Source organism: Cryptotermes secundus, unplaced genomic scaffold (assembly GCF_002891405.2).
Source record: "Cryptotermes secundus unplaced genomic scaffold, Csec_1.0 scaffold508, whole genome shotgun sequence".
NCBI classification, from domain to species: domain Eukaryota; kingdom Metazoa; phylum Arthropoda; class Insecta; order Blattodea; family Kalotermitidae; genus Cryptotermes; species Cryptotermes secundus.
The window spans coordinates 913,127-927,850 of NW_019733326.1; the positions used below are offsets into that span (position 1 = coordinate 913,127).

General features: G+C 39.2%; 1 protein-coding gene across 2 annotated transcripts in view; it reads left to right on the forward strand.

The window, feature by feature from the left end:
* The window catches only part of LOC111868005 (serine/threonine-protein kinase PLK4), a 54,934-nt gene that overhangs the window by 14,928 nt on the left and 25,282 nt on the right, over window positions 1-14,724 (forward strand). The window contains exons 8-10 of one of the 2 annotated variants that reach the window (XM_023858326.2): window positions 4,389-4,621; window positions 8,391-9,714; window positions 13,899-14,041. In XM_023858326.2, coding sequence (XP_023714094.1) covers window positions 4,389-4,621; window positions 8,391-9,714; window positions 13,899-14,041 — 1,700 coding nt within the window. The remainder of the gene's footprint in view (window positions 1-4,388; window positions 4,622-8,390; window positions 9,715-13,898; window positions 14,042-14,724) is intronic. The other variant, XM_023858327.2, reaches the window with a different exon arrangement.

Genomic DNA, 14,724 nt, shown 5'->3' on the forward strand with positions numbered 1-14,724 from the left:
TCAGTTTCCCCTGCCAATCTTCATTCCACCAATTGCTCCACAATCACCCTCACCTATCATCTGGGGCTGGTACAGTAGGCCAGAGGTGGCCGCAGTACAAGGGACTTAGTCCCACCCCACTAGCAATTAAAATTAATTAATTAGGCTGAAGAAAATGGACACTGATTTTGATTACGAAAAATATTTGAGCATCCGTTCTAATTCAAGGTTTCATGGTGGGGAACGAAAGAAAGCATAATCCATAAAGGCAGTGTGTCTTTACCGACAAGCTGAAATTACACAGACCAGGTAGTAGATTTTTTATCTTGCCACATCAGATTAAATGTTAACGTAACCAGGGTTATGGGGTGGAAAATTGTTGACCAATTTAGCAAGTTCAGTCTAATTTATTGATTTCTGGAAAATTTGAAGTGAAAAAAATGAGGGTGATGACTATTGTTTTGCAGCACTTTAACCGCAGAAATAAGTCATTTCTTGTTTATTGATTTTATGCTGCACAGTTTGGTTGTTTCATAGCAGACACGAATTGTTGAGCTATTTGTAAATATAATCTCAAACCCCTGTAATGATATGTCATATCGTTAGTAGACAGTGTTACAGAAGAAAAGTCCCGTGTGTCAAGTGAGATTTCTGATGTGATGATTTTGGTTCTCATTGTATGTTGATAATACAGTGTGTTCAATCATCGAGGAAACCGGGGGAACAGCATGAGTTGAATACATTTCTCACAGACTGCTGCTGTAACTGTCAATAGCGGAATGAGTCATCAGTGCTGATAAACACACACACTCTCACTAGCGTAGAGCGATGGGTCATTTCTCTGCAACTACTTTGCCCTTCCCCGCTAGTGAGCATGCAGTCATGTCACTGATTCCCTCACATCAGTTTCTGTACATGCACACATTTGTAAGAATACTGTAAAAAGATAACTCAAACTTGCCGTGCTTTATAACAGGTGCTGGAAGTGACCCTCTTCTGCTTGCAAACATGCCTTGCATCGCATAAATAAATTATGCGACACTTTCTGAAGTTGATACATGCAATTGAACCAATTACGCATCTTATTTCATTCTGCAGAGCTTCAGTGCTGTGAGGATTATTCTTGCAGACTTTTCACTTTAGGTTTCCCAAAAAATAAAAATCACAGAAACTGAGGTCTGGGGATCTGGGAGGCCACAGTTCCCTGCTGATTATTCTGTCTTCACACACTTCCCATAGTGCAACCATGGATGCATTAGCCATATGTGCTGTAGTGTTATCTTGCTGAAAATACCCATATTGTCTCTCTTCAGCAGTCAGCTGATTGAAAGAATGGATTCAGTATATCATTAACGTAGTGGTCAAGAGTTCACGGTTTTGTGGAAAAGTAAGGGGCCAATGATTTGGTGCGGACTTTCAGCAGACCACACCCCCACCTTTTCACTATGTAATGGCACTTGCTGTACAGCATGAGGATTTTACACACGTAATTAGTTCAGTTGCCGTTGACCGACCTCAGAAAGCATTGCATAATTTATTTATGCAATGCGAGGCATGTGTGCAAGCAAAAGGGGGTTACTTTTGGCACCTGTTATAAAGCATGGTGAGTTTGTGTTATCTTTTTAGAGTATTCGTATAAATTTATGCATGTGCAGAAACTGATGCAAGGGAATCATTGTCACAACTGCACTCTCGCTACTGGGGAAGGACACAGTAGTGGCGGAGAAACGTTCCATCTGTTCTATGCTAATGAGAGTGTGTGTGTTTATCAGCACTGATGACTCATTCAACTATCGGTAGCTACAGCAGCAATCTGTGAGAAATGTTGTATCCGACTCACGCTGCTTCCCCAATTTCCTCGATGATTGAACGCCCTGTATAATCCAATAGCTTTCTAATGGTGATAATCTGCTTATGACACACGTGGAGAAGAGAAGAGTTGTGTATAAATATACACCAAAACTGATTACCTATCCAAACCCCATGTATAGTCACTCGTATGCATGACAGTATGTTGCATTTGGGGTTCTCACAGTGGTGACTGAAGAGCACTCTTCTGGTAGAAGTATGTGACATTATGTAGTCCACTAGAAGTTCACTGATATTTTAGAAGAATATACTGCTTCATCTTCAGAGTTGAAAACTAAGTGAAGCAAGCAACCAGCAGGAAGCTAGATGCTAACCAACAAGCTGGTTGCCTGCATTGCTCACTCTCTGACCCTGATAATAGAAGCTGTACATTCTTTTGAGATGCAGGTGAACTTCTGCTGGTCCACATGGCGTCATGAGTACTCAACCTCTTAGTAATTCATGGTGGAGGAACACTTCTAACAGATTCGATCACTTTTCCTGGGGTAGGCTCCCTGAAATGAGGGAGGAAATACATGGGTTAATCTGATGTGGGCATATTATCTTATAGTCCCATGAGGAAAGACAGATGGTGCATTGCTCTGTAAGATTTGTGGTTCTCATGGTGGTGACCGAAGATGACTGACTTCTGGTATGTGATGCCGTGTATTTTGATAGATAATGTCATCTCTGCCTTCATTGACATCTATCTACCAAAGAATACAGCATTACACCTCCAAAGACAGTAACCTTTAGTAATTCTGAAGAGTTGTATCATCTGGGATACAATGCCATATAGTCTGATGAAAGTCAGCTGATGCTTCGGAGGAACATGTTGCCTCCATCTTCATGGTTGAAGAGCAAGCCAAGCAAGAAACCAGCTTGAAATCCGGTAGCAGGTATCTTGTGAGGCTTATTCTTTGACCCTGAAGATGGAGATGACTTGTTCCTCCGAAACTTAGATTTGCTTTTAGTGTACTACATGGCCTTGTATCCCAGAAGATAGAACTCTCATAACCACTGCTGTGAGGACCTCAAATCATTTAGTAACTCTGTTTTGATGGTTTCTGATGGTAGAGGATTACACCCTGGATTATTGAATTTCTACACTTTTTCATGGTCGTGCAGTTACAGCATTTCATAAACTGGTTCTACTTCCGTCCTCATGTGAACTAGACATCCAGTCATTGAAGGTTGTGTTTTCTTATGGTAATAACTGAGCATGTACCTCCCAAACCTTTTATCTGAGGATGGAAACAGATTTGGTTTTTGAGGACTCCCCCTCCAGAATACTAGAGGATGAACAAAGGCCAGGACCCCGGTAAATCCAAAGTGTAATAACTCTCATTGCACGTATGTTGCACCAGACTCAAATTTCAGTATATCATGACAAGTTTGGATGAAATAGGAGTTTTGTATGTTTGTTCACATGTGTTGTTTCACCAAGAAATGGAACATTGTTGAGAGATATAATGAACAAGAAATGCTCTCACTGACAACATTGCATCACAAGAAACTTGTACNTGTGCAGTTACAGCATTTCATAAACTGGTTCTACTTCCATCCTCATGTGAACTAGACATCCAGTCATTGAAGGTTCTGTTTTCTTATGGTAATAACTGAGCATGTACCTCCCAAACCTTTTATCTGAGGATGGAAACAGATTTGGTTTTCGAGGACCCCCCCCCACAATACTAGGCGATGAACAAAGGCCAGGACCCCAGTAAACCCAAAGTGTAATAACTCTCATTGCACGTATGTTGCACCAGACTCAAATTTCAGTATATCATGACAAGTTTGGATGAAATAGGAGTTTTCAGAACACTATCTGTTTTGTTCACATGTGTTGTTTCACCAAGAAATGGAACATTGTTGAGAGATATAATGAACAAGAAATGCTCTCACTGACAACATTGCATCACAAGAAACTTGTACTGTTGGCATAGGGAACTGCATTCCTGAAGAGTACTATCTTCTGGGATGTGATGCAATGTATTCTGGTAGAATTTAACAATGCTTTTGATGAATATTTGTAAACTTTGGCCAGACTACACATCACATCGAGAAAGATGATAATCTTTAGTCACTGATGTGAGGACCTCAAATGTAGGATAGAAACTATGTATGCATGTGCATGCATGTTTGTATATGTAAATTGGACATTATATGTTNCAGAACACTATCTGTTTTGTTCACATGTGTTGTTTCACCAAGAAACGGAACATTGTTGAGAGATATAATGAACAAGAAATGCTCTCACTGACAACATTGCATCATAAGAAACTTGTACTGTTGGCGTAGGGAACTGCAATCCTGAAGAGTACTATCCTCTGGAATGTGATGCAATGTAGTCTGGTAGAATTTAACAATGCTTTTGATGAATATTTGTAAACTTTGGCCAGACTACACATCACATCGAGAAAGATGATAATCTTTAGTCACTGATGTGAGGACCTCAAATGTAGGATAGAAACTATGTATGCATGTGCATGCATGTTTGTATATGTAAATTGGACATTATATGTTTGCTGTAATTAATGACAAATTTTAATTCTAATCAGAAGTGCCTGCCGGGAGATACGGCTGACAGTGGAATGGACACAATGTCGACGAATACTCATTCACAGGAAACAAGAGACAGTTTTCAGACTGTTAATGAACAGGTATCATGTGATACATTACCTCCAGCTTGGAAATATCATCCTAAAGGAGTGTGTGAAGCATTAAAGACAGATATGCAACCGGACAGTAATGAAGAAGCCATGAAAAAGGAAACAGTTAAGATTATATCCAGGTAGGCTTTTCTGGATCTTCATTGCCCTATTTAGGTTACTACAATCAAACTAACTTAGTTCAGTGGACAGATTTATTTTTTTCAGCACCACTAACAATTTCAAAATTCCTGTATGGTATTTAATGCAAAGATTCAGCATGGTTAGCACTGAACCATACTGGTACACATTATTGTGACCCACGTCATTCTTATCTATTCAACCTGACAGCAATTACACCTTGCTTTCTGATACACTCTAATACTAATGCCTGATCTCTGTCTTGGTCTCTCAAGGAGTCTACTGATAGGCTTCCCACCCAACATTTTATGTGCCCCACCTGTGCTTCCTCTCAGTCTGTCAGAGTACATTACTTAAATACAGGGCTATTAAAAATGATTTGGGTCATAAGAAATTAATGTATTTTCAAAATGGTTACAGATACAAACATGAAACAACTAGAAAATGGCAAGGAAACTCGTTAAATTTTTGTGGGCAAGGTTGACCATATCAGCTGCAAGTGACACTCTGATCATTACCAAAGGAAGACGACGTCTGAATTTGCAGAAGGCACAATGTTGCTAGCGGTTTCACAGTTGGCAAGATTGGTCCCCTAGATCCCCAGACCTCACTCCACATGAATTCCACCTATGGGGATATGTGAAAGGCTGGGTGTACGAAACTCCAGTCCCACAGTCCCTTTGAGAATGAATTTCACTGGCCAAGATGTGGCATACATGTGAATAATTTTAATGTTATGTTGACATTTGCAAGGTAGTATTTTACACCTCTCAGTAATTTTATATTTTACATGCTGTTTTTGAGTTGTTTCACATATATGTCTCTAACTGTTTAAAAAATATACACATTTCTTATCACCCCAATCATTTATAATAGCCCTGTATTCTTATTGTACCCAGAAATTAACATGCTTCATGAAATTCTTCACTGCGTGTGATGAGTACGGTTTTCTGGGGTGTGACGCTGTATGGTCTGGTAGATGTTCACTGACATTTGGAATGAACATGCTGCCTCCATCTTCATGATTGAAGATGTCGTGATTTAGGGGTGTGACTGTAGACTGGGTATGGATTAATTAATGGATTTATTGATCATTTATACACTCAACTTGAATCTACAAATAATTACAGTGCTGTTGCTGATCTCCACAATTTACAATTCACAATTCACCACAGCACCCACTAGGCCTTTTTGCAGCCAGCTATGTCTCCATCAGCTGTTCCCTGGCAGCGTCTTCTAACAGTGGAGATTCTTCAGCTTCACGCGCTCAGGTTCTATCTTCACAGCCTCCCATGTAGAACTCAACTCTCAACTGATGACTGACAGCTCTCGACCAAATATAGCACCATCTCTTCTCAGCCTCCCTTGCAGAGCTCAACTGACTGGTTGCCTCAGTTCTCTTCTTTATAACTTCTCGGCGTGGGCCGCATAGGCAACACTACATTCCCCTGTTTCATATGTAACCGTTGCTGCAGGAACGTGTTTACCAAACTGTTGTCCAGAATCAGGTTTGATATAACTGCCCGTCTCACATTCATTGCATAGCAACGGCTATACATGCTGCAGTATTCTAAGCAAGCAATGAGTACGATTGCAAGCAGAAGCTGGGGGAACCATGCATAAAAACTTACTAGACAGGGGCTGGGTAGGAGACCAGACATAATCAGCAGGGCACAGAGAGATGGGAGAAGGAAGGAGAAGGGTGGCCCTGGAGAGCAACAGGGTGCTGTAGCCAGTGTGATCCCATCCCAGAAGATATTGCACTTCATAATCACTGCTGTGAGAACCTCAGATCTTTTACAATTGTTGTGCCTTTTGGTTCTTACCCATCCTGTTTTGGTTTAAAACAGTGATGGAAAATGTTTGGAAACACAATAATTGTGTTAATGTACCACCACCACAAATGNGTTTAGGTTACTACAATCAAACTAACTTAGTTCAGTGGACAGATTTCTTTTTTTTCACCACCCTATTCCCTCCTCAGATCATGTCTGTCTCTTATATCATAACTGACTGAACTGACTCCTTTGAGATTGAATATTCAACATTGCTAATGCCAGTCTCCACCTTTTGTCACTGTCCCGACGCAGGTCAGTCAACATTTCAGTTCACATCTTCAACAGCCTTTTCTTCCAGTGATACATTTGTATGTTCACTTCCTGTATTGTTTTGATCTTCCAGGTGGGATGAGTTCCAAGACAGTTATGTATTAAAATTCCATATTTATTCTGTGTTCCTCCAGTGCGCCTGTCCAGTCTGTTACAGCATGCTCTGATGACACTATGAAAATCTTCAGTTCCTGTCGTATTTCACCACTTGTGTCCAGTTACTTTCTCTAACACATAGTTTTCAGATTCTTGCAATTCATATTCCATAACTGTAGAAATGGTTTAGTAGAATTATTATTTATGTCTGTTTTGAGGATGCTGCCCACTTCACAGTGAGACAGTTTCTTTGCCAACATGGATGCTTGAAAAACACTATGTATGTTTACTCTTGTAAGTAATCCACTAGTTAAATAACTGAATACTAAGTGGGTGAGGACAGTAGACCATATAGCACACATGGGAGAAAGGAAAATGCACACACAATTTTTATAGAAGAATCTGAAAAAAATAAGACCGCATGGAAGTCCTAGGTATAGATGGGAGTATAACATTAAAATGGATCTTAAAGACATGAGGCAGGAGGTTATGGACTGGATTCATTTGAATCCTTGTAGGCACCATTGGTGCACTCTTGTGAACACAATAGTGAACCTATGGGTTCCATAGAATTATGGGAATTATTGACCAATTGAGCAACTGTTTGCTCCCTTTAGTTAGCTGGTATCTTAGCATTATGGATGGTAGATAAGAACAAGAATTTCTTGACATCTTTTGTGTCATGTACCTCATATTTGTTCCTTATCATACCAATACCACCAGACAGGTGGTCCAGACCAGGGGTCTAGACTTGTATTGAGGAGGTGCTGAGTTTTGAATGCCAGCTGGGACACTGGCTGTCCTGACTGAGACTTTTCATGGTTTTATCTGAGTGCCTTCAGGCAAATGTCAGGATAGTACCTCAATTACACCACTGTCACTTCCTTCTAAATCCCTTCCATTTCATAATTGATCCGTTATCTTGCCATCTGACATTGTTCAATGCTGAAAGCATCATTAAAGAATGCAGAGAAGAGAATTACTGTTGTAGTTGAAAAGCCCGTTGAAATTCAATGAGATGTCATTTCTTTCATGTCTTCTTCCTTAACCCCTGTGGGAACTGCCCACATTCAAGCAAACGTTACAGTGATAACGCAAGTACCATTGCTTAGCAACGGCTCCTTCATACCTTTTTCTTTTTCCCCCTTTTAACCTCTAAAACAGTAACTGAAGTTACAGTTCTATCCCAGAGACAGCACAGTTTCAATCCTGACATCTGTGTATGTGAACAGCACTAGTGTGAGAATAACGTAACATTCACTCATAGTTATAAACCATTTCCTTTTATATGTGTATATATTTACATTTTTTAATTAAATATTTTTATAGCAGTGAGGTATTATCACAGTGTTTGGTTACATAACATTCTCATATTGTAAATTTTCTCTCTGCTTATATTTACAGCCAATTTCTTGTGCTTGTTTCTTGCATGTATGGTTTCGCTTGCTACTCATGAGTATATATGGCTATGTCATTTATCCAGGGCCATAAGTGTGTTTTTGTTATATATGTTAATGTATGTAAATTAGTGTTTAATTTGCAGTTGAAAGTTTTCTTTTTTCTGTAGATCAGAAGAAAAATATCATGGCATAAATTCTTCAGAAAAATCAAAGAAACCGATGTATCTTCGTGCCAGATTTAATCATTCACTTTCAAATCCTGGTGACAAAATCTCTGAAGTGTTACCAACTCTTCCATCAGTGCAGACTTCAGACCTTCAACATTCCTCATATCGTTCGACTCTACAAGACATTTTAAATGCCCAGTCCCAACCTGAACATTACAGTTCTAGAGGTGGAACTGGATGTACTGCTACCAGTGTTAATGAAGATGGAGGTAATTGCCTTGATGAGGGAAATGGTTGCAGTAGTAGTGGGGAAAGGGCTGTGCACTGGGATTTGATATTTGGTAGTAAGTCCAATCCTGAGATTGGTTCTCATCATGGAGACTCTTATAGTTGTGCGTCACACCATAGCCAATGCTCATGTAAGCACTCTGATGATACCGGAAGGATATTGCATGGCTGCCGCATAGAGGAGTGTGGTCGTCAAACATGTGACAATTCTCAAAAGAGCATGCTGAGAAGTGCCTCTCTCTGTCAGAATCATGTGACAGGACTAAAAGAAAAGGATGACAATGTGACTGTTCCCCAAAATAATGAAACTGTCAGTAGAGTGACAAATAATTGTTTAATTAGGACACATTCTGCTGAAAATGTAACAAGAAATATTTCTCACTGTAGCAAAAGTAATTGTAACTGTAGTATTGATTCATTTCCTTCCACACAAATTCAGATGCACGCTACAGATTCTGAACAGTTTCAGAAACATTCACAGACAGGCTGCCGTGAACGTTCTAAAAGTGTTGATATGCCATGTGTACAACGTTTTTCTCCTGTAAGGTGTTTCTGTGGTGTTCACAATCACCCTAAAGGCCAAAACTGTGAGACAGGGGATTGTCTGCATTATGCTTCTTCCTTAAGCAATTTGGCCACACTGGAATACCCTGTAGTTGACTCTCAGGAACTGACTTCACAACGCCCATTATCAGAGTTTGGGTGCCAGAGAAATTTAAATGATGTGAAGTTACATGGGGTTGGAAGTGATGAATTCTTCAAGAAACATGACTTCAAATATGCAAGACTAGCAGAATCTGTAAGAACTTTTACAGTGAATAGTGTTGTAAGTTCTGAGCTTAAGACTGGTTCAAACTGTGGCACACCTTCTCCTTTAAGCTCTTTGAGATTACAGCCCACACGGCATCACACAAAAAGCGCCATCTTGAGTATTCTAGAGTCTGGAGAGGTCTGCATTGAATTTTTGAGGAAGAAAAGGGGAAACAAGGAGGACAGAGTTGTGGATGTCTGCAGAATTTCTGGTGATGGTCTCAGGGTAAGAAATGCTTAATAATGTATTAGATAGTAGAACTTGAGAAGTCCTAACACTGCCAGTACTGGACCGAAAACAGAGATAACATAACCCTTTCTCATCTGTTTTGCTTAAGACTCAGTTTTGCCAGTTATAGATTAACTTATCCAAAAATGTGAAGGAGAAAATAATACTTTGAGAAAATATAAAACTCCTGCCATTCATGTTCCTGTATAGAAACTGTTAGAAAAGATGTCAAAGAATGTAAAGAGCAAAGATATAACACACAACATGCACTCATGATGTGCCAGTAAATTTGTAAAGTTCATATTGCAAGGCTTCCTTTCAGTGGATCTATATGGGAAAATTAGTGTTGGAAGCCTTCTGACAGAGGTTGGGAAAGGGTTAATCCAAGCCATATTACCACAGCCTTTTTCTCTGAGATCAAATTATTCCAATTTAATTTACTTAGCATGTCAGTGGCAATGTATACTTCTCTTCTGGATGTGCCCAGTTCATATCTTTGTTGGGTGACCAACTATCAAGACTGAGGCACATAATGTTTTTTTTTTGGTCATCATTTGTCATCCAAAGTTTCATAATACAGTACCTATGTACTGCACTAGATTTCTGGAAATTCTTCTTGTGGACTCTGCCACACAATTCTTTGTTGAGCATTGAGATGAAAATGGCCCTTGATAATATTTCTATTGCCATGTAAATGTAATTAAAGTTGAAGGTGATGTGGCAACAGAGTGTGCGTATTCGTGCTTATGGACCACACCATGTGATTCCTTAATGATGAACGCCAAGGCATCAACCGTTCATTGAAAAGGTTACAACCAGTGCATTATTTTTGTTGAAAGTGGGATTAATGTTGCATATAATGTTGCAACACAGTGTGGGCACCAGAAATTGGTGAACCTGTAGCAGTTACAGGTGATACAACATCATGCAATCATAGATTTTTTAAATTGTTGACTGTTCTACTGTATTGCATTGTTGTCCTATAACTAACTTCTCATTTCATAGGTAAGATTTTTATAAGTTTTTTAAGATTTTATCAAGGGATATTTATATCTCATTGTACACCAGTCCCTGTAACAGGCTGTGAATGCCCATAGGATTGTGAGACGTTGAGGTTCCCACATCTTCTCTAGACAGTCTGGTCACAAATGGCAGTAAGGTTGTCAGTTTTATATGCTGGCTGCCCTTTACTGCCCAGGAAGATTCCTGGTACTCATTTCTGTTAGAGGCTGAGTCAACCCCGGGGCCATAGGGCAGCTGGAAGGATTAGGTCAATTGAAAAAATCCACCTCATCAGGACTCAAACCTGCAACCTTCCGTCATGTAGCATAGTGCCTCAACCAACTGGGCCAGGATAACATAGTCACTATAGCAACTGGCTATGGGCTGGACAAGTGAGGGGTTGGAGTTCGAGTCCCTGTAGGGTCAAGAGATTTTCTCTTCTCCACGTCATCCAGACTGACTCTAGGGTCCACTCAACCCCCTATCCAATGGGTACCAGAGGGCTCTTTCCCTGGGGGTAAAGTGGCCAGGGCGTGAAACTGACCACTCACCTCCAACTGGTGCCGAGGTCAAGAAAATGTGCATCTATACATCCACTCCCCCATATGTCTTCATGGTGTAGTGCTAAATTACTTAAGCACAGGGACAATTTTACCTGTTTTTCCACCAGTATCTTAATTGGATTCATGTTTGTGGTTGTGTATTGTTAACATTATTTCTTGTAATTGACCATCTACACCTATCACACAGTACTTAAGTTCACTAGCAAACATGTTTCAGCTTGTCAGCCATCTGTGTGCATTGTGAATAAAGGTGAGGTGTAGCTATCCCTGTAACAGGCCATGGAAGCCCATAGGGTTGTGAGGCATCAAGGCTCCAACATTTGGTTCACAGATGGCAGTGAGGTTGTCAGCCTTATGCCCTGGCCACCCTTTACACCCCAGTAAGATTCCTGGTACTCGGCTGAGTCCACCCCAGAGCCATAGTGCGGCTGGAAGGATTAGGTTAATTTACATTCCAATGATATTGGGAATTGAAAGCAACCTTATGGCCTGTAACATAGTGCCTCAACCAACTATGTTACTGATGCCGCATAGATAACAGATTCAAAACTATAGCCACTTGCATGATATGTACCTGTCCTCTGTTAAGTTTCTCTATTTAGTGCAAGTTCAAAAAGTATCTTGTTTTGATTAGTGTATATTGTTCATTTTTAGTTACTCCTCCATACTAAATTTGCACATGTGAAGTTGTACCCAAGTATCCATATCTTTTCCTTTAGACACAGTCTTCAAAATGTTCATGGTCTCTTCAATATTTTCATATTCATCTTTATTTTTTGCATCCTGTTGTTTATATTGTATTTAAGGTATTTTGGTTGCTATCAACACAACTAGTAAATAAAACTGGTATTAAATATGTTAATATTCTGTTTTATTATATATATATGCAGTACATGTTTCAATCTGAAAGATCGTCATTGTGTGGTACTTATGAATATATAAGAATGTACCTATTGTTATTGAATTGTCTGTCAAAAATTTATGCATTTTTACAGTCATATAGCTCTAATAAAAAAAATCACTGTTTATATCTAAATTGAGGGTATATTATGAATAAAAATTGGTCACTAAAGCAAGTTAGATTTAATAAAGTGGTGAATTTGAGGTGTTGATCATGTTTGTACATTATTAATGAATCTCAGTGTTGCTGATGTCTATTTGTATAATACATATTTTTAGTATATGAGGGTGTGCTGTGATTGGTCAGTCCAAGAAGTTTTGTCTGTTGTAAGTAAACATGTAGTTACAGCTTGTGTAATTGGTTGCTAGGTTGTGCTGCAGTTAAGTGTTAAGGTTTTCTCTTGTGGGTACGCTGATGCTCAGCCTTGAGTGGTCTGCAGTTTGGTTTTTTGTGGTGTGCTTGAAGTGTAGTTAGAATGCTGGGAGGTGACTGAAGTGAGTGAACAGATTGGGTGGTTGTTGTTAATGTTTAATGTTAGTGCTTGCCACTTGCTTTCATGCTGGTTTCTTGCTTGGCTTATTCTTTGGCACTGAAGGTGGAAGCACCATGTTCTTCCAAAGCATAGGTTGACTTTCAGAGGACTACATGACGTTATATTCCAGAAGGTAGAACTCTTCATAACCATCTCTGTGAGAACCTCAAATCCTACATAAGTTTATATGCTCAATGTTTCTTTCTCTTCTTTTTATAATTTACATTCTGATTTGTGGCAGATTTTTTTTCTGTATGGTGTTATTTACACTGTGTTTTGATTTTGTATTGGTGTTTCTGAATGTCTTTATTATTGTCCCGACATGACTTCCAAAATAGGTGAACTTGATGAAATCAGTTTTGTCCTTTTTTCATTCTCTCTCTTTCATTTTTTGTTGATTTCCTGTTTCCTACTGCATTTTCTCTTGAAGTAATTTGATACTTATTTTGTACTGCTGTTGTTATTGCATTTAGTTTCTGTTTCTGTTTGTTCAAGTGGTAAGCTCTCTCTTCTGTTTAGCATATATTTGACTGCTGCTTTCTTTATTCTTCTGGATTAAAGGAGTTGACAGTGCTTCTAGGTTTTGTTATGTATCCAAATTTTAACTTATTCCTGTATGCTGTGAGGTTTTCTTCTTCTGTGAATTTTTTTTGTACTGGATATATTGTTAATCTCTGTGGTTAGTTCTGGTGTCATGTTTTACTGTCATACAAATGAAATATCATCCACAAATCTAGCAAGGAAATCTATTCATTTTTTCAGTTCTTTCTTCAAAAAAATCTTGCTGTAATTCTTATACAAATATTTTCATCAGTAGTGCTGGGTGCAGGTGTTCTTAAATTTACCTTTACAGCATGAGGAAAAATTCTGCCTCCATTAAGTTGGTGTAAGTTTATTTATTTATTTAATGATGTCATCAGCAGTTGAGGCTATGTAGAGTTGAATGAAAGGGCAGTTAAGTGAAAAATGGCTTGGAAAGGATGTGGCAGGAAGCAGTCATTGTCTTATTTGAGGTTATATCCTGGCATGAAGCAGGAGGACTCTTGACCACAGTAGGATTAAACTAAGTAAATTGTTGATGAAAACAGATGCAGAGCAGGAAGTATTATGTAGTTCATTTTTATGCTATTATTTCAAGGTCACTCAATGTCTGTATAACTGGATGTTTCAATTTTATACACAGATTGTGTTATATCGACCTAATGGTGGCCTTGGTTGTGCTGTCGGTGATTCACCTCCTGGGATTCCTGAAGAAGGAGCAGATGCAATTTACAGTTTTGAGTCTTTGCCAGCCAAACACTGGAAAAAATATGTCTATGCTTCAAGGTACAGAGATTCATGTTGTATAAAGTTTTGAGAAGGTCCTTTCTATACCACCACTCAACCTTACTAATCCTTAATTTATTTATTCTTCCTTTATTTAATAACATTTTCAGTTGCCAAGATTATTTGCTGTCAAACTGTAGGATGTTAGTAGATTTTAAAGGGTTCTGACTGTGGTGTATAACACTCAAAATTGCTGGATTTTTGGACTTTGTTCATCTGGTATTCTAGAAACTAGAAACGAGACATTTTGGAAACTGGATCTCTTTCTGTCCTCAGGTTAAGGGGGGACACCTACTCTGTTGGGTCCCTTAGAAAGAGCTAGCCTCAATCAGTGGATCTGTTTCTGTCCTCAGGTGAGGGGGAGACACCTACTCTGTTGGGTCCCTTAGAAAGAGCTTACCTCAATCACTGGATCTGTTTCTGTCCTCAGGTGAAGGGGGAGACGTATACTTTGTTGGGTCCCTTAGAAAGAGCTACCCTCAGTCACTGTACCAGTGATTGTCCAGTCTGTAGCCTGCCACTATGCTGACTGATTCATATAATTTTTCTGTAGGCATGCACATCTTAATAAGAGGGGGACTGCCTGTACCTCAAATGCCAGGAGCAGTATATTGTTTAAAAATGACGTAGAGTCATATTAAGACTTTTTTTCCCCCATACTTCTGTTGTTGTTAAAAATGAGG